Source organism: Rhinolophus sinicus, chromosome 1 (genome assembly GCF_057876585.1).
Source record: "Rhinolophus sinicus isolate RSI-liver-muscle chromosome 1, RSI-T2T, whole genome shotgun sequence".
In the NCBI taxonomy this organism is placed as follows: Eukaryota; Metazoa; Chordata; class Mammalia; order Chiroptera; family Rhinolophidae; genus Rhinolophus; species Rhinolophus sinicus.
The window spans coordinates 180,983,187-181,007,734 of NC_142501.1; the positions used below are offsets into that span (position 1 = coordinate 180,983,187).

Here is a 24,548-nt window from a genome sequence, read left to right on the forward strand (position 1 = left end):
GAAGGCTGGGACAGCCCCAGGTGGTAGGAGCCACTTGAAGAAAACCCTGAGAAATAGTAATGAGCATGACCTAGAAAGTGTTACGTAGGACTCACCACAGAGCCTTTGCACATGCTGTTCTCTTCTCAACCTCCTCATCTCCTACCCATCCCTTCCCTTGTTCCATTTCTAGGCTTCTTTCAGAGCTCAGCCCTCATTCTCCCTCAGGAAACTTTCTCTGACTTCCTGACCAGGTCAAATCCCTACTATATATATTCTTTGTAAGTGCTTCACAGTTATGCATTTACATTTATTTATGACATTCGTTGATTAGTTTTGGTCCCCCTCTTTAATTCCCGCAGAACAGGGGTTGTGTCTGGTGTGCACTCACTGTGTATCCTTTCACTCCCTGACTGACTTCAGGGCATGGAACACAAACGAGGCTTAATAAATACTCAATAAATGGACACATTTTGGTTATCAGTGAGGTAATAGCCTGGATAGGAGAGAGGGTTGATGCTTGAGATTGCTAATCCCATGAGATGTCAAACACTGTATCAACTCCTTTAATCCTTAAAAACAATCCTATGAAATCACATGTGTTATTACTTTCATTTTGAAGATGAAGAAACTGATAGCCAAAGATGTCAACCATCTTTCCCTGTTGACTCAGCTAATAAGTGGCAACAGAGTGATTTGAGCCCAGCAGCCTGGCTTGAGAGCTCTTGGATTTAACCACTTTGCTCTGGTGCTTTAGCGCTAGAGAACAAAGTTACGTACATAAGTAAAGTCAGAATAGATTTCTGTTTGAAAATTGTGGATTTTTTTTCCTCCTCTTCTTCAGTTATCATCATCATTATCATCACTTTACGGGTAAATTAAGCAGAAAAGAACTACTTCATATGTCACATCTTACATTCATGTTGACTCTACATTCTGTGATTTGGTCACATTTACTCAGCGAGTAAATTGGACATTCCAAGTTCTGATTCCCAGAAAATTCTAGACTACTTCTCTTAATCACCTTTAAAGAAACAGTATGTACTTTGCCAGAGCATGACAGAGTTGTTGTAAATAAAAGGAGGTGATTTGACTAAGTTTGGTATTATCTGAGACTTCGGTTTCCATTTCTTACGCAAAAAGCAGATCTAGCCTGTGGTCATCAGTAGGTATTGAGTCATAAAGCTCCTGGAAGAAAGGCTTAATTTTCATCAAGGAAGCCACGAAATCCTGAGCACCACCAAGAATGATAGGTGTCACTATAATAACAGAACTATTACTAGAAAATTAACCAACCCCATAAAATATGGCACTCTGGAAAAAAAAAAACTTACCCTAGGAATAAAAATTGCTTAATCTGTCATTTATTCTAACCACCTGCCTTTAGACAGGATTTTTTAAACAATCATCTCAGGGCAGTTGTATTATTTAAAGATCTCTAAGTAGAGGAGTACATTATGGTAATAAATAAGGCAATAGTTAACACTTGTGTACTACTGTTACTTACTGGACAGTGTTTTAAAGACTATACTTGCATTAACATATTTAATCTTCACAGCAAACCTATGGTGTCCAATTATTATCCCCATTTTACAGATGAGGAACTGAACACTGCCCAAGGAATGTACCCCTCCAGTACATGCTCTGGAAGTGTCCCTTGGTAGCTGATTACTCAAATTGTCACCTTTGTCTCCTTGGCTCTAACTGAAAGCTTAACCTGTGTTTAAGCCATTAGTGCTTAATTAAGAGCCTGCTATATCCAGACTCTTTCAAAAATAACCTACTGTTTCTGGCAGATACTGGGTTGCTTTCTATAAATCTGATGTTCAAGGGAACCACTATTCAAGGAAGTAAAAGGGAGGCTGAATAAAAATCATCAAATTCTCCATGGAACTAATTAATTTTTGAACCAACTTCAAATAGCTCTCAGTCATCGTGGCATTTTATAAAGTATGTCCTCCCCTAAGTTATAATTCCATTGTCCTCATTTGTCACATAACCTGAAAATAGTATCATTATTTTTTTCTGTCCCCACACTTCAGCTTTCTTCTTTCAGTCAGTATTTTGGAAAGTACACAAAACCCAGGGGCCTCCCTGTCCTTGCCGTGTGGTCTGTGTAAAAACCAGATGATACCATGCTGACTTGAACTCTTTCAAATGGCTCAAACAGCGCATTAGTCACTGGCAAGTTTTTCATGTCCTTTACCTCAGAGACTACCCAGTTCCTCATTCTTGCCGCCCTTCGATCATGCAGTAATAGCAAGAAAACGCTGTGCTTTTTGAGGACACCTCCTACCTCTTTTCTTCAGTGCCAGTGACTGATTCCTTCATAGCAGTGACACTGAAGGACCCAGATATCCCAAGTGACTGGACTTTGATCCCTGGGTTCCTTCTGGTGTCCTGCTGAAGAAGAAAGCATTTCACCCAAGTGAAGCATTTTGTCATGCCTTCCACTGTTGCATTTCTGTGCTTAGTGCACTTAAAAGTGGTTATCACTTTGTGAGGGGTGTAAATGTCTAACTATTACAATGTTTTGTACACCTGAAACGAAAACAAAACAAAACAAGACCTAGAGAAAAATATATTTGATGAATAAATTTAAAAAATAAATGAACCCAAGGAAGGAAAACAAAAAGTGGAATTACACAATCTATTTAGTGCTCTTTTACTGTTTATTTACTGCTGAAGAAGTCCTTACGGAGTATGTCGTCATAACAAAGCCTGACTTCAGATGTCAACCCCAAAGGCACATTACTGGCCTTAGCAATCCAGGGAGTATGTAGGGACAACAGCCAAGTTTGGAGCAAACCCAAAACTTTTTGTTCCCTGCCCTGTCCTGAAGGGCAAAGACTTTCTGCCTGTTATAAAAGTGAAAGCACGAACTTCATAATTACTTCTATGCCCAGAGGGCTTTTTCAAGTGCTGTATCTGTTTAAGAAATTATCTATTTGTGCTTTGAGGTGGTCAAAACCTAATTTAATCCTAACCGGTCTTTGTGATTAGCTTGCTCTTTGTGATTAGGTGGCCCTGTCCCTCGGGAATGGCTGTTAGAGAGTTCAGAAGCAGACTTTGGCCGCAGCTCTGAGCCAAGGTTCAATCAGAGAAGCCCCAACATTTCCAGTGGAGCCACACTGTTGGTTAGAGGGGAATCTCTCCTTTGCTCAGGTGGGGAACTTCTCTCCCCCAGAACCCTCTGGGGAATAATCCCAGCTCTTATCACCTTCTCCTCTTGCAGTGAGAGATTGGATTGGGAAAAACATCCATACAGAAAAAATTCTTACAAACACCTGCTTCAGTGGGATGAATATGAATCCCTTTGATGATATTTATAGAAGTAGACTGGTTGAAAAGGAGTCTGTCTGTTTCCAAGAACTTTTACTGGAAAGTGTAGGTTCTGCCTCAGATTTAAATCCGAAAGGCTGCCATCAAGAATCCATTGCTAGATGAAATTCCTCTCTACTTTCTTTCCCTTCTGAGCTAAAGGCTGCTGTGGAGATCGAAGTATTTCTAATGATTGTCTAGTTGGGAGACCCTCTTTGTAGGGCATGGACTTCCTCAAAAACACCAATAGGAGCTGAGGACACAGGGTGACCAGCTGTTAGCCCTAAATGTCCTGGAACCAGGAAGTCCTAGGCAAACTAGGATGGCTGGTCACCCTTGGAGGAAATATAGTGCGTTTCCAGCAGTTTGGCCGAATTTATGTCAGGATTCTGACTTACAGGATTCAGGAAGGTAAAAAGAAAGCCACTCGTCTTTTCTGTTAATATGATTTTAGTGTGGGGGCTTTCTCAAGGAAGGTGTCTGTGGTCTACTATAGGGGTCTGAGGACCAACTGTAGGAGAAAGGGTGCCCAACCTCTCTTTGCTTAAAATGTCATTATCCCCATGCAATTTCCTTTTAATTGCTGTTGTTAACATTTTAAAAGTATAACAAAAAAATAAATTACCTTAAATAGAAAAATCTTATTTTTTAAAATAGCTAAACAGGTGTCCTATCTAAGGATTTGCACTTAGGAAGTGCACATATTTTAATTGAAGAAACTTACTATGGCCTGGACCTATGTAACTCAGTTGTCAGAGCTCTTAGCAGCGAGTGCTGCCAAAGGCTGTTGTATCCTGACAGATCACTGCAGGCCCGGTCTGTGGGCTTGGGTGGCCATTGCCAACCTTCAGAGCCAGGTCCCTGGCAAGAGTCTCTCCTGCCTAATCTCATGGCAGAGACGTAGGATGCACTGTTTCTGCTCACCTCCTTCCTTCCCTTGATTTCCGTCATCCATCAACCCCAGTTCCCTTCTGACAGATCGTTTATCCAACTTTTATGACCAGAAATTGTGATGAGGGTGCAGATAAAATGTGTTCTTGGTTAGTTAGGAAGGGGGTGCTTCGTGGCTACACAGCGTCCTCCAAGATGTGCATTCGAACTTTACAAATGCAGACCGTATTATAAATGATCTGCTTCCTGGAGTGGATCCTCCACACAAAAAACGGCTACCACTAGCATTTTCATTTATTTCTATCTCATTTGTTCACCTCACATTGTTAAAAATAGAGCTGTGGTTGTATATGTACAGGTATACCTGACTTTATATTGTACCTTTTATACTTACTGGCTTGTCCTAAGCGTTTTACCACATTGCAATGTAGTCAGATGTACTAACTTTTTAAATGTGCTTCTTACATAGATCTGCAACTATGTGGGACATGCAAAGGTTATTGTTCAGTTGGTCACAAACGGAAAAAACATCCACCTGCACGCACACAGCCTGGTGGGGAAACACTGTGAGGATGGGATCTGCACTGTAACTGCTGGACCCAAGGACATGGTGGTCGGGTAAGTGAGGCAACATGATGCTGTGGAAGTGGGAGCAGACAGAATATGGCACCCAGGGATAGTGATTGAAAAGGCCCTTTTTGTTAGGGGCCTTTCCAAGACCAAGAGAAGGCCTGAAAATGAAAATGTGCACCCTCACTTGAACACTGAGACATAAGGTGCCCACATGTCTGGATTTCCCTGAGACAGCCCAGTTTGCACCTGTGGCCCTGGCCTAATTACTTAACAGCACCCCCTTTCACTCTCAAAAGGGGCCCAGTTTGAATGATAAATTATATGATCACTTGACTTCTGATGCATTTGTGCCACTTTTAGCAATATTTTTCTTCTGGAAATAAAGACAAGGACAAATTAGAAGAAACCTAACTGTCGCAGAAATCAATACTTTATGAATGGTTTTATGCTCTTGATGATTCCATTAGGGAAGCATTGATTCTAGATTTATAGTTTGAACATTTTGAGCATGAGGTGGATAAATATCGTTTCAGTTCTGTGCTGCTTAGAAAGTGTGCACAGATAAGAAGCCAAGGAATGCACATTTGTTATGGCATTCATTAGACTTGGAACGTAAATACAAAGTGACATATTCATTTAAGGGTTGGTCTGACAGATCAAAAATCAATTTGAAGTGAATGAAATATTATAAAAATAAATTCAGTCCAAAAGAAGTAAGACATTTTTAATTTAATTTTTAATTTATGTTTAATTTTTTTAAGGCTGTCTTTCAGGGTTTCCTAATACTGGTTTAAATAGTTTATGATAAAATCCCAGTTAATCTGGACTATTCATGCAAAAGAAAGGAATTGTTTAAATCAACTGTAATTAAGCTGATGGTAGCATTTCAGGCTTTGAATTCCGATCAAGTTTCAAGTTGGTTGTTATTGGGGAGGTTGAGCTTTCATGTTCCTAGGCATTTCTTTGTTTGACTGTGAAAATATTCAAGTGTGAAAAACCTAGAGAGAGAGCTTTCTTTTAAGTCACTAAAATCTGATTCTTTTGATGTTAGAAAAAAAAAGACTCTAGATTGGAGGAAGAAGCTTAAATTGATTTGAAAAATTGAACCGTGCTTTATATGAACTTGTTTCAACATCCTCTTGAAAGACTGGCCCGTTTCCTGTTGTATGTCACCTTGGTTCATCGTCTGTTTTTGGAATACTCTTAAAATTCCTGACTGACCTGTGAGAGCTTTGAAATGCAGGGTAATCGTCAGAGTTTCAGACTAATTGATCATTTAGTGTTTCTGCAGATTTTCTCCAGTAGTCTGCTGTCAGTTTGATGTGTTTATTCTGTTTGGTCCTGTTTAATCTGTGTGATAATCATATCCTTTAGAGGAAATTATAGCTGAAGTTTCTTACTAATAATGTTTGTTATTATAAAACTTCCAGTATATTGTCTATAATTTGGGGTTTCTGCGGTTTGGCTTAGTAATCTTTCAGGATTTTAGAAGGAACTAATAGTTATTTAATTTGGGACCTACAGCAGGAGTCAAAGTAAATTCTCTGTTTCCAAGGAAAGTGAGGAAATCCTCTACTCTCTTAGAGTGCTGGAGTGTGGTGTTCAGTAGTTGGGAGAACTCATTCATTCATTCATTCAGGAAACATTTTAAGCATCAAAGCTCCTAAATTTGGTCATCAAAATGTGTGGTCACACCACTATGGGATTTCCTAACCCTATGCAATTTCATTAAGAAATTTAATCAAGAAAATGCTACTTGAAAATTACTGTAGACTCAGTAGACTTTTTTATTCAGAGTGTTCTATGAAGCGTTGGTACTCCCTTTGTAATTTGATTTTTAACTGAGAAACTTTTGCTTACCATGTTTTCTGAAATATAGTATATGCTTCATGATTAATTTATCTGTCTTTTTCTTTTTTTTTTCAAAGTTTCCAATGTCAGAACCTGTTGGATTTTAGTAAAAAGAACATTACGCTAGTAGTCTGGAAACCAGAATCCTATTTCTATTTCTGTCACTCTCAACAGGACTGGGGATAATTTGCATTACTTCTTGGGGACTTGAATTTCTTCCCTTATAAAATATGAGTGTTGAGCTACAGAATTTATCTCCAGGCCCTTTTTATCTCCATAATTTTAGACAGAGCTAACATTAGCTAATAGTATAAAATAACATGAGCAGACTTGCCATATATGTATTTATGGTATGTCATCGATTATTATTATTTAGTTCTAACTTGTAGGTAAGAATAACACAGAAATTTAGGAAGATAGCCAACATTATTCCTTAGACTTGTCAATACTAGAAGTGGAACCAAGATAACCTGTTTTCAACAATACAGCTTAGGCTATGAGTACAGTATAGGTTTACAAGCATGGCACCCATCCAACACATCAAAAAAGTTATATATAAAAAAGAAAATGACACTGAGTAGATCAATAACCTTTAAATTATTAAAAACCAAAAGAATTACTTTTCTTTGGGTTCTCAATAAAATTTAGTTTCTATTTTTAAATACATTTCATCTATATTAAAATATCCATGTTTTCGATAACTAAGTCATGATTACAAGTTTGATTGCTTTAACTTGAAGGATTTTTCCCTTTTAATTTTGTTTTGGTTAGCTTTAATTTTGTCTTTTTATTTCTTAGTCATTTATTTAGTTAGCCTTTGGTGCCAGTCCTCATAAAAACAGTCTTAGTTTGGTATTATATGGGTGACCCTGAATATCAACAATTTGTTTCAACATTTCAGTTCTCTGAAATTTTCATGCTATGGAAACTGTTACTTGACTTTGCCTTAAGCCACCTTCCTCACCAATAATCACCACACCCTCTGTTTGCTTCCTGGCAGCCCTGATTTAGAGAGATGGGAAGTCTTTTTTTCTAACTAATATTTACAGCATATACCAACTGGTGCGCACTGGAAGTAGATATTTAATTACAAAACTACGAAAGAGAGTATGGCCTCCCTCATTGAGCTAGTGCAGATCATATTAAATTGCTGTTTTTGAGGGTTCAAAAACAATTAATTATTGGCAATTTCATGATTCAACCTTAACACACAAGGAGCTGTCTGGAGGAAATAGACAAATACGGCCTGAGATTGGAGTATCCAACTTCCAAATTAGAGTGTGAGTTAGGGGCTGCTTTTAAATCTCATGCTAGCTGTGTTGTCAGTGTTTGAGTCCTGAAAGGAAGAGAGGCCAAATAGAGGGGCCGCTTTAGAATCCCAACCCAATGACATGGGGATTTGAACCTGCCCAGAGGACATTTTGAGTAAGAAACAGGATTGTAGTCCCAGTCCTATTATTAAGTGTGATAACCTTTGTTTTTTTAATTTTTGTCCGGTTTTATTGAAGTATAATTTAAATATGTAATATTTACCCTTTAAAGTGTACAGTTCTGTGAATTTTGACAAATACTCATACAAACACCACTATCAAGGTATAAAATAGTTCTGTAATAATGTCTGCTCTTATTCTCTTTTATATTTTATTTTACAAATTTTCAAACATATACAGAAGTAGAAAGAATACCACTAAACTATTCTGTTTATCCCAGTGTACCTGTCACCCAGCTTCAACAATTATTATTTGTGTGTGTGTATGTGTGTGGTATTTTTTTAAATTAGTTTCAGGTGTACAAAGCAATGTAATAGTTAGACATTTATACCCTCACAAAGTGATAACCACCACCACCCCACCTCTAACATCATATATAGCTGTTACAATACCATTGACTATATTCCCTATGCTGTTAATTATTACATGGGCAATCTTGATTTTAAACTCCTATCTAGATTTCTTTCAGTTATCGATATCTGATTTAGTGCCATTCTGGTAAGAGAATATTGGTATGGTTTGAATACTTTTAAGCTTATTGAGACTGGTTTTATAGATAACAACATGGTCTGTTTTAGTAATTGTCTCTGTGCACTTAAGAATGGTAGCCTGGTCAGGTTGAATGAATGTTCTATAAATGTCAATTAGGTCAAGTTGTTTAATAGTGTTGTTGAAGTCTTCTATATTGTTACTCATTTTTTCTCTACTTGTTCTATCTATCATTGAGAGAGGGGTGTTGAAATCTCTGAATATATTTATAGATATATCTAGTTCTCCTTTTGGTTCCTTAAGATTTTGCTGCTTATATTGTGAAGCTCTTTTATTAGATACATAAACATTTAGGGCTTTTATGTCCTCTTAATGAATTAATCCTTTTTTCATTATGAAATGACCCTCTTTTATCCCTGGTAATATTCTTTGCTCTAAAATCTACCTTGACTGATACTAATATAGCTTTTTCAGCTTTCTTTTGATTAATATTACTTGGAATATTTTTTTCCATCCTTTTCATTTTAATCTATTTCTGTCCTTATGTTCAAAGTAAATATGCACTGCATATAGTCGGGTCTTACTTTTTTATTCCATCGGACACTCTATGCCTGTTAATGGGCATGTTTAAGTAATTTATATTCAATCTGATTACTGATATGGCTGTGTTTAAATCCATCATCTTGCTACTTGTTTTCTGCTAGTCACATCTGTTCTTTGTTCCCCTTTTTCACTTTTTCTGCCTTATTTTATATTAATTGATTATTTGTTTTTATAACTTCATTTTATCTCCTTTTTTGGTTTATACCTCTTTCTACTTTTTAGCACTTGTTTTATAGTTTATACTATACATCTTAAACTTATCATAGTCTACCTTTAAGTAACATTGTACCTCCTCGTGTATAGTATATGAACAGTATACATTTTTTTGTCAAAATCAATTTCTATCCTTTTCAAAATTTGTTTTTTATATTTTTTATTTTTAAATTACAGTTGAAATACAATATTATATTAATTTCAGGTGGATAGCTTAGTGATTAGACATTTATATAACTTATGAAGTGATCACTCCATAAGTCTAGTACCCATCTGACACCATACATAGTTATTACAATATAATTGACTATATTCCCTGTTCTGTACTTTTGAACGGTATACTTTAACTTCCCCTCTCTCAGCCTTTGTGCTATTGTGTCATATATTTTACATCGACATATGTAAATATATTAGTTTAAATAAATATATGTATAAATATATACATATGTAAATATATGTAGGTAACATAACACATGTCAGTGTAAACTATGACACAATATATATTTTTTAATCTTTGCTTTAAAAAGTCAATTATCTTTTAAAGAAATGTTAAATAAAGAAAAATGTATTTATATTTACCCACACATTTACCATTTGCAGTGCTATTCATTTTGTTTCATAATCAAGACTTCTTTGATCTCATTTCATTTTCTTCTGCCTGAAGCCCTTCCTTTAATTTTTCTTGTCCTGCAGGTCTGCTGCTGATAAATTCTTTTGGTTGTTGTACGTCTTTAAACTCTATATTTTGTTTTTCAAAGATATTTTTGAAATGTGTAGAATTCTAGGTTGACAGTGTTTTTCTTTCATGTCCTTAAAATATGCTGCTCTAGGGTCTTCTGACTTGTCTTTTTTCTACAAGAAATCTTCCGTCATTCTATTTTTGTTCCTCTTCACATAGTGTGTGTCTCTTTTTCGACATCAGCTTTTCAGAATTTCTCTTCACTGGTCTAAGCAATTTGATTATAATGGGCTTTAGTGTAGTTTTCTTCCTGTTTCATGTGCTATAGGGTTCAGTGAAATTCTTGGATCTCTGTTTAAATTTTAAAACTTGTCAGCCATTATTTTTTAAAATATTTTTTCCCGTCCATTCCTCTTTTTGTTCTTCCTTTGGAACGTCAATCACATGTATATTTGGCCATTTGAAATTGTCCCACAGCTCATTGATGATCTGTTCTTTTTACATTTCTTTTCAACTGCTTCATTTTGGATAGTTCTATTACCATGTCCTCAAGTTCACTAATCTTTTTGTCTGTCATTTCTATTATGTTCTTAATCTTATCTAGTATTTTTCTTCTCTGACATTGTAGCTTTGATCTGTACAGGTTTGTTTGAGGTCTTTTTTATATTGTCCATGTATCTCCTTAACATACTGATGCCTTCCACCTTTCTCACTATATGTACCATATCGTTAATAGCTATTTCAATGTACTTGCCTACAAATTCTGTGTTTTGTTTCATTTCTGTACGTATTTCTATTGATTGGGCTTCATCCTCATTATGAGTTGTATTTTCCTACCTCTTTTTATGCCTGGTAATTTTTGATTGGATGACAGGCATTTTGAATTTTGGATTGTTACATGCTAGGTTTTTTTGTATGCCTTTAAATATTTTTGAGTATTGGGATGAAGTTAAATTTGGGAAGAGTTTATCCTTTCTAGACTTCCTTTTAAGTTCTGTTAGGGAAACCAGAGCAGCCTTAGTCTAGGGTTAATTGGATACCTTAGTAAAGCATTTACCCTGATGATCCATGTATTACAAGATTTCTTAAACTATTCCAGACCTGTGTGTTCTCTAAACATTTTTTGCCTGTTTATTTCTGGCAGTTCTTTTCCCAGCCTTGGGTCATTTCTTCACATACATGTTTGGATAGTACTCAACTGAAGACTAGAGGTGGAGCACCTGTGCATCTCTGAGTGTCTCTCTGCACGTGGTTCTTCCCTGTCTTGTACTCTGCCTATGAGTTCTAGCCTCCTTAGCCTCCTCACATTTTTAACTCTGTCTCCTCTACTGAGACAGATAGCCAGGTCCTGTTAGGAGTCCCTTTCCTGTGCTGCAGCCTGGAAACTAGGCATTAAGACAGTATAATTGTAGGATTCACCGTGTTTCTCTTTCCTTAAGGATCACTGTCCTGTGTTGCCTGTTTCCAGTGTCTGAAAACAACTTTTTTCGTGTGTTTTTTGTTGTTTAATGTTCTCTTGGTCTCTGTTACTCTATCCTTACCTGACGCAAAAGACTGACTTCTATGTTGTTTCATCTATTACCAGAGTAAATTTACTATTCATATAATGAATAATAAGAATGTTGCATTTTTTTACAGGGATTAAATTAAATAATGTACATGAAAAGTACTATATAGATGGTATAGTGTAAAATGCTACACAGATCTTTGTCCTTGCCATTACCAAGGAGCTTACCTCATTTTCCTATAGTTGTGGATGTTCTATATAGGAATAAGGCCTAAAAGGCCAAAAGATGTGGTTTCTGAAAAATTGCCTCTGCCGCCATCCATATCAGTATGTCATGTTGCATATTTTTCTGTGCTGTATTAATTTATGCATTCATTGATTCAACAGACACTTATTAGACACCCGTGTGTCAAGTGCTGTTCTGTGCACTGGAGACCTCTGCCCTCATGGAGCTTAAATTCTCTTAGTGTATGGTCTTCTGTGTGTGTGTCTCAGCTGTCCCACTTTTTTCAGTCACGGTATGGACACATGTCTCTTTCTGTCTGTTGGCTGCTGTATGAGGGCTCATCTAATTCTGACTTTACCTCTTAGGTTTTCTTTCCCTAGTTTACCTGGTCTTCCCACATTATCTTATTCTTTGTTTCAGTTAATCCAGTTGTCATAATATTTCTAGATTTCCTTTACTGATCTCATCTTTTTTTTCTTTCTAGGTAAAAGCTAGAGTAAATGAAAAGTCCTTACAAAAGTCCACAAGGCTTTAACAGATCTGTGCCCACTGACCTCTTCTTCATTTTCCTCCAGCCACCTTGGCCTTCTTGCCATTGTTGTCTTTAGAAAACACCAGGCAGGACCCTTCCTCAGGGTCTTTGCACTTGCTGTTCCTCCGCCGTGAATACTTTTCTTCCACATATCCACATCTTTCCTCTCACTTTCTTCAAAGTGTTTATCAGTTGTCATCTTTTCAATGAGGCCCTTTCTGGCCTCTGTCTATTTTAAAGTGTCATGCCTTCTTCTACCTCTCCTATTCCCCATTTCTACCTTAGTTTTCTTGGTAACACTTATTATCTTTTAAATTATACTGTAAAAATTGCTTTGTTTATTTTCTGCTGTTGAACTAGCATAAAAATTCTGTGAAACCAGGGATTCTTTTGTTGCTGACAAGAACACTAGGACTCAACCTGGAACTAATAAGGAGCTAAATAAATATTTGTTGAATGAATGAGTCTCCTTAGTAAAGTGCTTTTTTGTTTGTTGGTTTGTTTGTTTGTTTGTTTGTTTGTTGTATTACATTTATTAAATATACTTCGTTTCCTGTACTTTATTTAAAAATAAATGGCTAGAGAATTTTTATATATTTTCTTAAAAATCCCTTAAATAGCTTTATTTAGCTTATTAATGTATTTTGTTCTATAGGTATATAGCCTTCAGGAGATAAAGTGTTCTCCATCCTTGATTACAGGTATACCTTCAGGCCTGAGTCCCTGTAGAATGAAATCGCATTCTAGTAGTAATAAATCATTCCAACCTTATAGATAACCTAGGAGGAGATAGAATTCCAGGAAAGGGGACCCCCAAACAAGATCTAGACATTAAATCCCATCCAGACACCCAAAGATATCCAAAAGAAAAATCTTTCAAAATATAATATTCCTCTTATTCTCAAAAAAAAGTTAGTACTATATTTGGAATTACAAAATTTTTGTACAACTCTCCTAGAAAACACTTTAAAATGAGTCTAGGTAGAACTTCCTATTGTTATATACATATGTACCCTACTCCCTTAATCATAATTTGAAAGTCTAATAAGCTCTGAAAACCAAAAGATTTTGCTAAGTTTACCATGACTCATTTGGTGGCAAAACCCAATCTGTTCTGATGTGCAACTAGTTATATTTTTCCATTTGGTGAGTCTACTTGATATGCTTCACTGCAGAAATAGTGTTGTGTTTGATTATATTGTGAGGCCCAGCAACTGAGCACTTTTTTTAACTCCACTTTGCTCAAGTGAAACCATACTCTCTAGTCATTGACTGCCTAACTTTTGGTTGTTGTTGCTGATTATGTTTTCTCTAGCTTTGCAAACCTTGGTATACTTCATGTGACAAAGAAAAAAGTATTTGAAACACTGGAAGCACGAATGACAGAGGCATGTATAAGAGGCTATAACCCAGGACTTTTGGTACATCCTGATCTTGCCTATTTGCAAGCAGAAGGTGGAGGAGACCGGCAGCTCACAGGTGAGCATCTCTCTCCCAGCCTTGCTCCTTTTGGAATTCAGGCTCTTATTTTCTCGTGTGTAGACTATGTGCTCATCTGTATGCCCCAAGTTTCTCTTTCTCCCAGTCTGTACCCCAAGGTGCTCCCGTCCTTTCCCTGCTCAGGTACTTTGATAGCATCTTGCTACCTGTAGAATAAAATCTCTACCTCCATAGCCTGGCATACAAAGCCATCACAGTCTGGCCCCAGTCACCTTTCTAGGCTCATTTCCAGTCCCACCTTGCACCCCTTCTCCCCATCACTGCCCCCTGAACACCTGATGCAGCTTTACACCTTTGTGTGTGTATTTCTCTACCTAAAATACCCCACACTTCCCTTTTCAACCTGTCAAAACCAATTCATAATTCAAGACTTAATTCAAAAACACCTCCTCTGTTATACCTTCCCCAGCTCACCTTACAAGGAATCTTTCTTTCTTTGAAATCTTTGGGAACATTATAAACTATTCTCTTTATCATAAAAATACTTTGTTGTATGTTTTCCTGCCTTTACTTGTGTTTTTGTTTTGTTTTTTCTTTCAACCTTATCCCACCACATGCACCATTTCTGCTTTCATATGTTCTCCTTTTGTCTGGCCACTCTGTCATCAGCTCATATTCAGGTGATCCAACAGCAGTCATCATTTTTCCACTAAATGTGTTCCATTTTCTAAAGAAGTATGCAGACTCTAAGCCTTATCATCTTTGACTCCACCTTCTCCCTGTGTTACATCTCCCGTTAGTGGTCCAGCTATGCTGTGCTCTGGTGCTCCACTCCTCACTTCATTTGCATTGTGCTGTCACTTCTAATGCAGTTTACACCCTATGTCCAGATGGATCTTACTAAGGCCTACATCTCACCAATACTTAGAGTCTGCCCTTTACCTGCAAAATCCAAATTCTGGAAGCTGGCATTTTAGACCTCCCAAGAACTGGCCCCCCAGTCTGCATTTCCCACCACACCCCTTCAGGTCAAACTGAACTACTCCATAGAAGTACCATGATTTCTCATTTCCTTGCGTTGGCACATTTTTCCTATACTTCCCTCTTTCTGGAGTGCCCTTACCCTCTTCATAAGTTGAAGTTCTATCCGTTCAAGATTTAGAGCTAATGTATTTTCTGCTCCAAAGCCTATGGATTCTCCCCTCCTTTGAAATTCCATCTCTCTTCATCTCTAGCCCTTTGACAGTACTTATCACTTGAATTATCACCTTTTGTGATATAAGGTAATTATGATTATATCCATCATTATGTCCATCAGCATGAAAGCGCCATCAGGAGGGAAGGGAGGAGACAAATGTAACTGAGTCATTCAGTTCCTTCAAAAGTACTTTTTGGGTACCTACTATGTGCCAGTTCTGGTGCGAGGCACTGTCGAACAAACACAGTCTCTGTGCTGAAACAGCTTTTTGAATACTTAATTTTCCTATTTCTCTACACAACCTGTGCATAGTTGGCTTCCTGCATTCCATTCCATCACATCCTTGGTGCCTTCAACTCTTACTGTAGGAAGAAAAGGGAGCACTCTGGTGAGAGAAGAAAGGAGAAGTAGAGAACAGTTTTTACTGTAATACAGAGGAAATGCAGGTCTTCTTTTGATGCCTTTAATTTTGGGTAACATAAACGAGACAAACTTTAAAATTTTGTTAGCAACATGAAGAATTTCAAAAGAGATTTTTGTTTTACGTTCATGTTACTTGGGCTTTGTAAAAGCATCCTATCTAAACTGTTCACGCTTTTCGCTTTCCCTGGGCGTGAATGCCCTGTGCTGTGTGGTCCTAGATCGGGAAAAGGAGATCATCCGCCAAGCAGCTCTTCAGCAGACGAAGGAGATGGACCTCAGCGTGGTACGGCTCATGTTTACAGCTTTCCTTCCGGACAGCACCGGCAGCTTCACCAGGCGCCTAGAACCCGTGGTATCAGACGCCATCTACGACAGCAGTAAGTACTGGTCTTCTAATGGGAGAGGCAGCTCCTTATAATGCCAAGAACAGACTTGCAGCGTGCCCTGGCAGTTACTTACAAGCTCTGATTCCAGGAGTAAGTAGCTTTATCACTTGGAGCCTCATGTTTATCATCTACAAAATGGGAATACTAAAATCCAATATAAAAAGTTGTCCAGGCTGAAAGTGAAATGCTATGAGGTGCTCAATAAATGTAGTTCTCCTTCCTCTAATGTGCATTTTAGTCTTTTACATACAATGCCAAATCTCTTATTACTTATGAATTCCTTGCTCTGAGGATATATTGCTGGTGTACTTAGATGGGAAAAGTATCTCATTTTTTTCGTTGGGACGCTGAAGAGAAGTTAATAAAAGACAACTGTTATTCTTAGCCACCTTCATTCTCACATGTTGTAACTTTATCAAGATAGGAACTTCAAGTTAACTGAATGAGCATATACATTAGTACATGGCTTCACGATTCTGTTTCAGTCTATAGTTCCTACAAATTTTTAAGAGCTTCACGGTGATCTTCAGCATTTACCATGCAAACTTCTTGTTTGGTATGTGTGGGATTTATTATCAGAGATTTCCAAAAATCCTGCAAGTGTAGTACTTAGGCTCATTGAAAGTATATAGAGTTTGGTCTAAGTAGAAAACTCTATGCTCCAAGTACAACAACTAACTGATTTCTCTAATTTAAACAAATTTGAAGGGAAGTGAAAGAGTTATAAAATGATATGGACTCATATACCAAAGATCACCTTAAAATGCAGCTGTTGGAGGAAAAAAAAAAAAAAGGAAGCTTTATACTATTACCACACAAAATCTTTTCCCCTTTAACCACATAGAATTCTAATTTAGTTTGGGGAAAAGAAATATACCATCTCCATTTTTCTTTTCTGTGTAATAAAAATTAATAGTTTTTAAAATCTGCTTCTCCTAAATTTGTAGGACACTTATAAATGGTATATCAGTATCACGGAAATAAGTTTGGGGTGAAAGTCTTGCCCTAATTGAAATCCCACAAATTCATTGGCTTGATACTTCCCGGAACATCAGATGAGCTCTTTCTCTTTCTGTATTAATTTCTTACTGTGTTAGTGGGAGAAACAAAGATTGCTCCTTTCTGCCTCATCCGTTTCGATGATAATGAATGACCGTCGCCCAAGAAGTGCTCTGAGGACTTCAGAAGGCATTTTTGTTTTATTTGTATCCTTGTTAAAACAATATGCATGAAAGCATCTATTTAAACTTTCTTCTGATTGATGTGTGCTAAGGGCAGGATCTCTCATAAGAGACTGGGTTGTGAAGCTGAGGATAAACCATGACGTCTGTTGTTTTTCTCCTATGGACAGAAGCCCCCAATGCGTCCAACTTGAAAATTGTAAGAATGGACAGGACCGCTGGATGTGTAACTGGAGGGGAAGAGATTTATCTTCTCTGTGACAAGGTTCAGAAAGGTAAACATATGCTCTGATCTCAAGATGTGACATATTCTGTGTGTATCTGTGAGTCACTTCTTAAGCAGGAGACCCAGTCATATCCCTTTTCTGCCATAGAACTCCTTTCAAAATGTGCACATTTCACCTCTTCCAAATTTGTCTGTGTTATTTGTTTACACCCAACTAATTCATTTTAAAATTTTCAACAGAAGTAAAGAGAAATTTAAAATGGTTGTAATCAGTGACATTTCAGTGTTTTTATCCTTTAAACCTTGGTATCTAAATTTAGTTAATTAAAATAAATGGGTAATAGCCCATGCTTCTCACACACTTACAAACACACACACACACACACACACACACACGCACGCACTAAATGTTTTGTGTGTGCTATGTGCCACTGAGTAGGCTCCAACTCCTGGCAACCCTATGAATGAGTGATGGCCACAATGTCCTGTCCTCAGCAGCCTGCTCAGCTCCTGGAGACTCAGGCCTGTAGATTCTTTTATGGAGTCAGTCCATCTCATATTTGGTCTTTCTCCTTTTCTGCTGCCTTCCATTTCTCCCAGCATTATTGCCTTTTCCCAAGAACCCTACCTTCTCATGATGTGCCCGAAGTGAGACAGCCTCAGTTTGTCATTTTTGCCTCCAGTGATGTTTCAGGCTTAATTTACTCTAGGACCTCTTTGTTCATCTAATGTTTTACATAGTATAAAATTGTTTCTCGTGTTTCTCTTACAATGCTTTGTTGCAACACTGAGAGAACTGCTCCAAATACTTTCACATGATACTGTGATGTCAGCTAAGAAAAAGAAAGAGACTAAGGTTTATAGGGAAGTTACCAGAGCATATTCCTCTCATAATTTTTACGTTCAGAAAAGGTTCTTGGCCATTAATCTCTCTTAGATATAGTACGAGATTGATATGTTAGCAAAAGCTGAAGAAGGTTATGTTATTTTCTCAAACATCACTTATATTTAAAATAAAATGATAGAAAGTATAGTATAACACAGATCTACTTACTATAAAAGTGATAAGCATTATCAAAATAAGCAGATGCATACCTGGAAATATAGCCTCTAAATAAAAGAATTATGGCTTAAATGAAAAGGAAAATTCTCATTTGAGGATATACACTCTGAGGTAAAAAGTCGGAAGAAAATTAGTTCAGATACCAGATTTTAAACTAAAGGAATATATCTTTATCCAAAAAAAGTTTACACTGTCTCTTCTAATCTTGTTATCAGCTTTCTTTTAACTCATTCTATCCAAGTCATATGCATTTCTGGATTCCTGAGTGGGCATACTATGAGTAAACACAATCTGAGTTATCTTTATTTGTAAATGTGATTCTTAATCATTACCGTTACATTGGAATGGCTTCTTAAAAGAAGTCTTGTACTGGGCTTAAAGAACCTGAATAACCAAGTCCACGGTAGTCCTACCCGAAGGCAAAGGAATAGTGCAGTCCTTCCTGTAAGATGGAAAGTATAGCCAGGGAGATGCCAATCTGAGTTATGTTGACACATTTCTGCAGAAGTAGAATCCGTGACTACTGAAGTGTGGAATTTAGGCATTCTAAGTTAATCTAAAGGGACTTGACCAATGTAATATTTTTAACAGTTTCTCACTAAAGTTAAATAAAGTATTATAGGGAGGAAGCATAGTAGAATGTTTAAGTCAGAAACTGTACTGTCTATATTCAAATCCTGGCTTCTCCATTTACTACTGTTCAATCTTGCTTCTCTTCTACAAAATGAGAATATTAATAGTACACCTGCATCACGAAGTTATTGTGAGGATTAAATCAGTTAATATATACATATAAATCACTTAGTACTGTGTCTGCCATATAGTAAACTTTATGTAAGTTAAATATTATTGTGTAAATCTATATTGAGCTGAACCACCTTTTGGAATTCTGATATTCCTCACTATTTTCCGTGTTTCTCAGGAGTGAATTGGTTAGGGATGGAGAAGTGGGACAAAGACTAATTAAGAGAAATCTCTGATTGAATAGGTAAATCTAGTATTCTGTCATTTTAAATGAAACTTGGGGCCCATTTTACTGCCAGTAAAAAAATTCAGTGATTTGTGAAAATTTTTAATTATTATAAAGTTTTATTTCATAGTAATTACTTTCAAAAAAGTTGGTAGAATGTGGGACCAACTTTATTTTTCAGCATGTTTATAAATATTATTACACCATGTGAAATTATATACCTGAATGTGACTGTTTGCAGATGACATCCAGATTCGATTTTATGAAGAGGAGGAAAATGGTGGAATCTGGGAAGGATTTGGAGATTTTTCCCCCACAGATGTTCATAGACAAGTAAGTGGATGATGATGATGATTTTACATTTTCCACCTTGTTGAAATTTAGTAGTTTCCAAATATGAGAAAGGAAAAATCATAAATATTTATTTAACTTTCATAAATGAATACTATTCTGAAGACGCTTGCAGGTCTTTCAGAAAGGTTACCTACTATAGAATTATGGGCAAGGCTCTATAAAACCTTTGGCTCTAAGACATTTCATTTGGGTATCTGATCACCCAGCCATAAGGCAGTAGCCCTCGGATCCTTTGGTGGAAACATTTTAAATGTTTGTATTTAGTATGTTCAGGCTGGGTGGATTAACCACAGACATTTACTTTCTCACAGTTCTGGAGGCTGAAAGTTCAAGATCAAGTTCTGACAGGGTAGATTTCTGGTGAGAGCTTTCTTCCTAGCTTCGAGACAGCTGCCTTCTCACTGTATCCTCTCATGGTGGAGAGAGAGTGAGCTCCCTGGTGTTTCTTATAGGAACACTAATCCTGTACAATCAGGGCTCTGCCGTCATATCCTCTTTTAACCTTAATTATATCTGTAATGGCCTTATCTCCAAATACAGCTATGCTAGGAGTTAGGGCTTCAACATACAGATTTTGGGGAGAACACAGCCAGTCCATAGCAGTGTTCTACTGGAGTAATTCTGGGGAAACCTTAATTCTGGGGAAGTTAAAAGGGTATTCTAATGAAAAATGTTGAAAGGAGGAGTCTTCTAGTTGAGGCTAATGTCATCATGATAAATCAAGATTTCCAGGTGACTGAGAGATGAAAATGCTAAATCCTTGTTTTACTGATTACTCTGAATGACTAAGGAATACGATTTTCACACACACAAAAAATGGAAACGATCCAAATATCCATCAATAAGTGGCCAATTAAATAAATTATGTGTGTCTATGTTATGGAATATTATGCAGTTATTAAAAAGAATGAGTACTCTGAACCAATATGTAAAGATCTCAAAGATACAACATCAAACATTTTTTAAGGATGAATATAAAACAAAGTGTATATTTAAAAGATTCACTGTTCATGTTTGCATATGCATAAAGAAACTGAAAGAATACAAAAGAAATCAATAACTTCTCTGTGTTTACCTCAGGTACATGGTAGGAATTGCCTGGATAGGAGACAGGAGTAGCAAGGAGAAGTTTCAGTGTATGCCATTGTATTTTACAAAGTCTTGTTCGCTATGAATATATTACATCATCAAAAAATATAACTAAACAATTTAAAAATGCCTAACTATTGTAGCACTACCAGAAATTAATAAGAAAGCTATCTTAGAAGTGTTACAGAATGCCCTGCATATGTCTAGAGCCTTCACCATCCTCACTTCAAAATACACTGACCCTGTGATGATGTCTCACTTGCAGGATTTAGTTTTCTTTTCTCAATGTTTGGCCTGCAGGCTGATAGTAGTACCACCTTCCTCATCTCTCTTCCCACATCCAGTCTTTCTGATGTTGCTATAAATAATCATCTTGGAGACTTTTAAGACTGATTGGAAAGAGGAGAAGGTGTATGCAATGTATTATTTACATGATTGTTTACAACTGGAAGACATTTAAAATATTAGACAAATGAAACAATAAGATTTGCAATATATTCTCATAGTCTTGCTTTAGTTTCACAGTGTCAATTTAATAAAAAATGTATGGGTATAGAAATCTGAGTTTGTAACTTTCTCTAGGGTATTTTTTTTTACACTGTGTCTAAATATTGGGCACAAAGAATGTGTTTAATGAGTAGCATTGCTGGGGGGAAAAATGTACTCTTACCCCAACATTTGGATCTTTGTATACTGCAGTTTGCCATCGTCTTCAAAACTCCAAAATATAAAGATATCAACATTACAAAACCAGCCTCTGTGTTTGTCCAACTTCGGAGGAAATCTGATTTGGAAACTAGTGAACCAAAGCCTTTTCTCTACTACCCTGAAATCAAAGGTAACTTGGCTGTTTATACTCTTGCTCATTGTTCCAATAAGAGGACTTGCTGGTTAGAAAAGATCAGTTAGTCACCTCCTTTGAACAGCTTCCTAATAACTTGCCCCTGGGTCCATGGTACTCATTTTTGTTGTTGTTGTTGTTGTTCTCAATGCTTTCATTTATGTTTTTATTATTAGTTTCAGGTGTACAAAACAACATAGTGAGTTGACATTTGCACACCTCACAAAGTGACAACCCCAACAAGTATCCCATCTGACATTGTACATAGCTATTACAATACTATTGACTATATGCCCTATGCTGTCCTTTATATCCCATGACTATATATATTTTTAATTGTAGTTGACATTCAATATTATTTTATATTACGTTCAGGTGTACAGTGTAGTGGTTAGGCATTTATATAATTTATGAAGAGATTCCCCCAATAAGACTAGTACCCATCTGACACTATACATAGTTTTTAAAATATTATTGATTATATTCCCCATACTGTATTTCACAACCCCGTAACTATTTCATAACTACCAATTTGTGCTTCCTAATCCCTTCACCTTTCTCATTGATCCCCCATCCTCCCTCCCATCTAGCAACCATCAGTTTGTTCTCTGTATCAATGAGTCTGTTTGTTTTGTTTGTTCGTTTATTTTGTTCTTTAGATTTCACATTTAAGTGAGGTCGTATTTGTCTTTCTCAGTCTGAATATTTCACTAAGCATAATACCTTCTAGGTCCATCCATGTTTTTGCAAATGGTAAGATTTCTTTTTATGGCAGAGTAATACTCCATTGTATGTACCACAATTTCTTTATCTATTCATCTATTGATGGACATTTCGGTTGTTTCTATATCTTTGCTATTATAAATAGCACTGCAGTAAAAAGAGGGGGGCATATATCTTTTCAAATTTATGTTTTAGATTTCTTTGGACAAATATGCTGGGAAAGGAAAAAGTAAAACTGTCATTATTTGCAGATGACATAATATATAGAGAGAACCCCAAAGACTCCACAAAAAAACTATTAGAATTGATAAATGAACTTAATAGGCTAGCAGGATATAAAATTAATATTCAGAAATCAGTTGCATTTTTATACACCAATAGCAAACTATCATAAAGAGAAATTAAGAAAACAGTCCCATTTACAATTGCATCAAAAAAAAATACCTAGGAATAAATTTAACCAAGGACGTGAAACACCTGTACTCAGAAAATTATAAGACACTGAAGAGAGAAATTAAAGAAGATATAAATGAATGGAAATATATACCATGCTCATGGATAGGAAGAATTAATATAGTTAAAATGTCCATACTACTTAGGGCAATCTATATAGTCAGTGCAATCCCTATCAATGTACCAATGACATTATTCCCAGAACTGGAACAAATAATCCTAAAATTGGTATGGAACTATGAAAGACCCCAGATAGCTATGGCAATCCTGAGAAAGGAGAAAAAAGATGGAGGTATCATGCTACCTGATATCAAATTGTACCATGAGGACATAGTAATTAAAACAGCATGGTATTAGCATAAAAACAGACACATAGGTCAATGGAACAGAATAGGGAACCCAGAAATAAATCCATGCCAATATGGTCATTTACTCTATAACAAAAAAAGTAAGAATATACACTGGGATAAAGACAGTCTATTCAATAAATGGTATTGGGAAAACTCGACAGATACATGAAAAAAAAAAAAGAAAGAAACTCGACCACCTTCTTACACCATATAAAACAATAAACTCAAAATAAATTAAAGACTTAAATGTAAGACCCTAAACCATAAAATTCCTGGAATAAAATATAGGAAGTAAACTCTCAGACATTACCTTTAGTAATATTTTTACTTATACATCTCCTCGGGCAAGGGAAACAAAAGAAATAAATAAATAAATGGACTACATCAAACTAAAACATTTTTTCACAACAAAGAAAACCATCAACAAAATGAAAAGCCAGCCTACTGAATGAGAGAAGATATTTGCCAATGATGCATCTGATAAGGAGTTAATATCCAAAATTTATAAAATCTCTTACAATTCAACACCAAAAAAACAATCCAATTAAAAAATGGGCAGAGGACCTGAATAGACATTTCTCCAAAGAGAACATACGGATGGTCAATAGGCATATGGAAAGATTCTCAACCTCACAAATCATCAAAGAAATGCAAATAAAAACCACAGTGAGATATCACCTCACACCCATCAGAATGGCCATTGTCAATAAATCAGCAAACAAGTGTTGGCGTTGGTGTGGAGAAAAGGGAACCCTTGTGCATTGTTGATGGAATTGCAAATTGGTGCAGCCACTATGGAAAACAGCATGGAGGTTCCTCAAAAAATTAAAAATAGAACTACCTTATGACCCAGCATGGTACTTATTTTTAGAGAAGAGAGAAGTAATATACTATTTTGGGGTCGTGGAATTAAGTGCAGTCTTAAAAAACTGTTATTTCCACCAAGCTTATATGAGATTTAGACATTTGAGAATTTGTCTTTGAATTTGAAATTCTATCATTTATTCAGTAACTCAGGGTTCAGGCATTTGAGATGAAAAGATAAGACTCACTATGTAGGGGAGTCAGCCACTCCACCAGTGGACCTCTGACAGGTGGAAAAAGACTCAGCCCCGATGCAGTACAGAACTATAAAAATGAATAAAGCACCATTCTTTTTCTCACAAGAGACACACAAAGAAGAGGAGATAATAGTCTCCTTAAGTAGTTATGAAGCTAATTAATTATTTTGATTATTTCCAAAAGTGAAGCATCCACAAACACATACGAGGAGAATGCTGAGGAAAGAGAGCCCTTGCTTCTAAAGCCACCAAGAAGAAGGCTTCTTTAAGGTCCTTAAAATTGGCAATATATTTCAGTAGTTGGATGTGAAAGGAAAAAGGAAAGGGTCTCCTAGGCTTTAGAAACTTGAGGAGCTAAAACAATTTGTATTTGTTCATAGAAAAGTGTTATGAGCTCTGAGATGGACTCCTAGGCCAAGCAGGGGAGGAAGGCCAG

The 24,548-nt window shown here is 36.5% G+C and overlaps 1 protein-coding gene across 3 annotated transcripts in view; it reads left to right on the forward strand.

Moving 5' to 3' along the window:
• The window catches only part of NFKB1 (nuclear factor kappa B subunit 1), a 115,066-nt gene that overhangs the window by 59,783 nt on the left and 30,735 nt on the right, over positions 1-24,548 (forward strand). For all 3 annotated transcript variants that reach the window (XM_019738929.3, XM_019738928.3, XM_074323026.2), the window contains 6 exons: positions 4,661-4,809; positions 13,670-13,833; positions 15,634-15,792; positions 17,153-17,257; positions 19,483-19,574; positions 21,384-21,522. In XM_019738929.3, the coding sequence (XP_019594488.2) occupies positions 4,661-4,809; positions 13,670-13,833; positions 15,634-15,792; positions 17,153-17,257; positions 19,483-19,574; positions 21,384-21,522 (808 nt within the window). The remainder of the gene's footprint in view (positions 1-4,660; positions 4,810-13,669; positions 13,834-15,633; positions 15,793-17,152; positions 17,258-19,482; positions 19,575-21,383; positions 21,523-24,548) is intronic.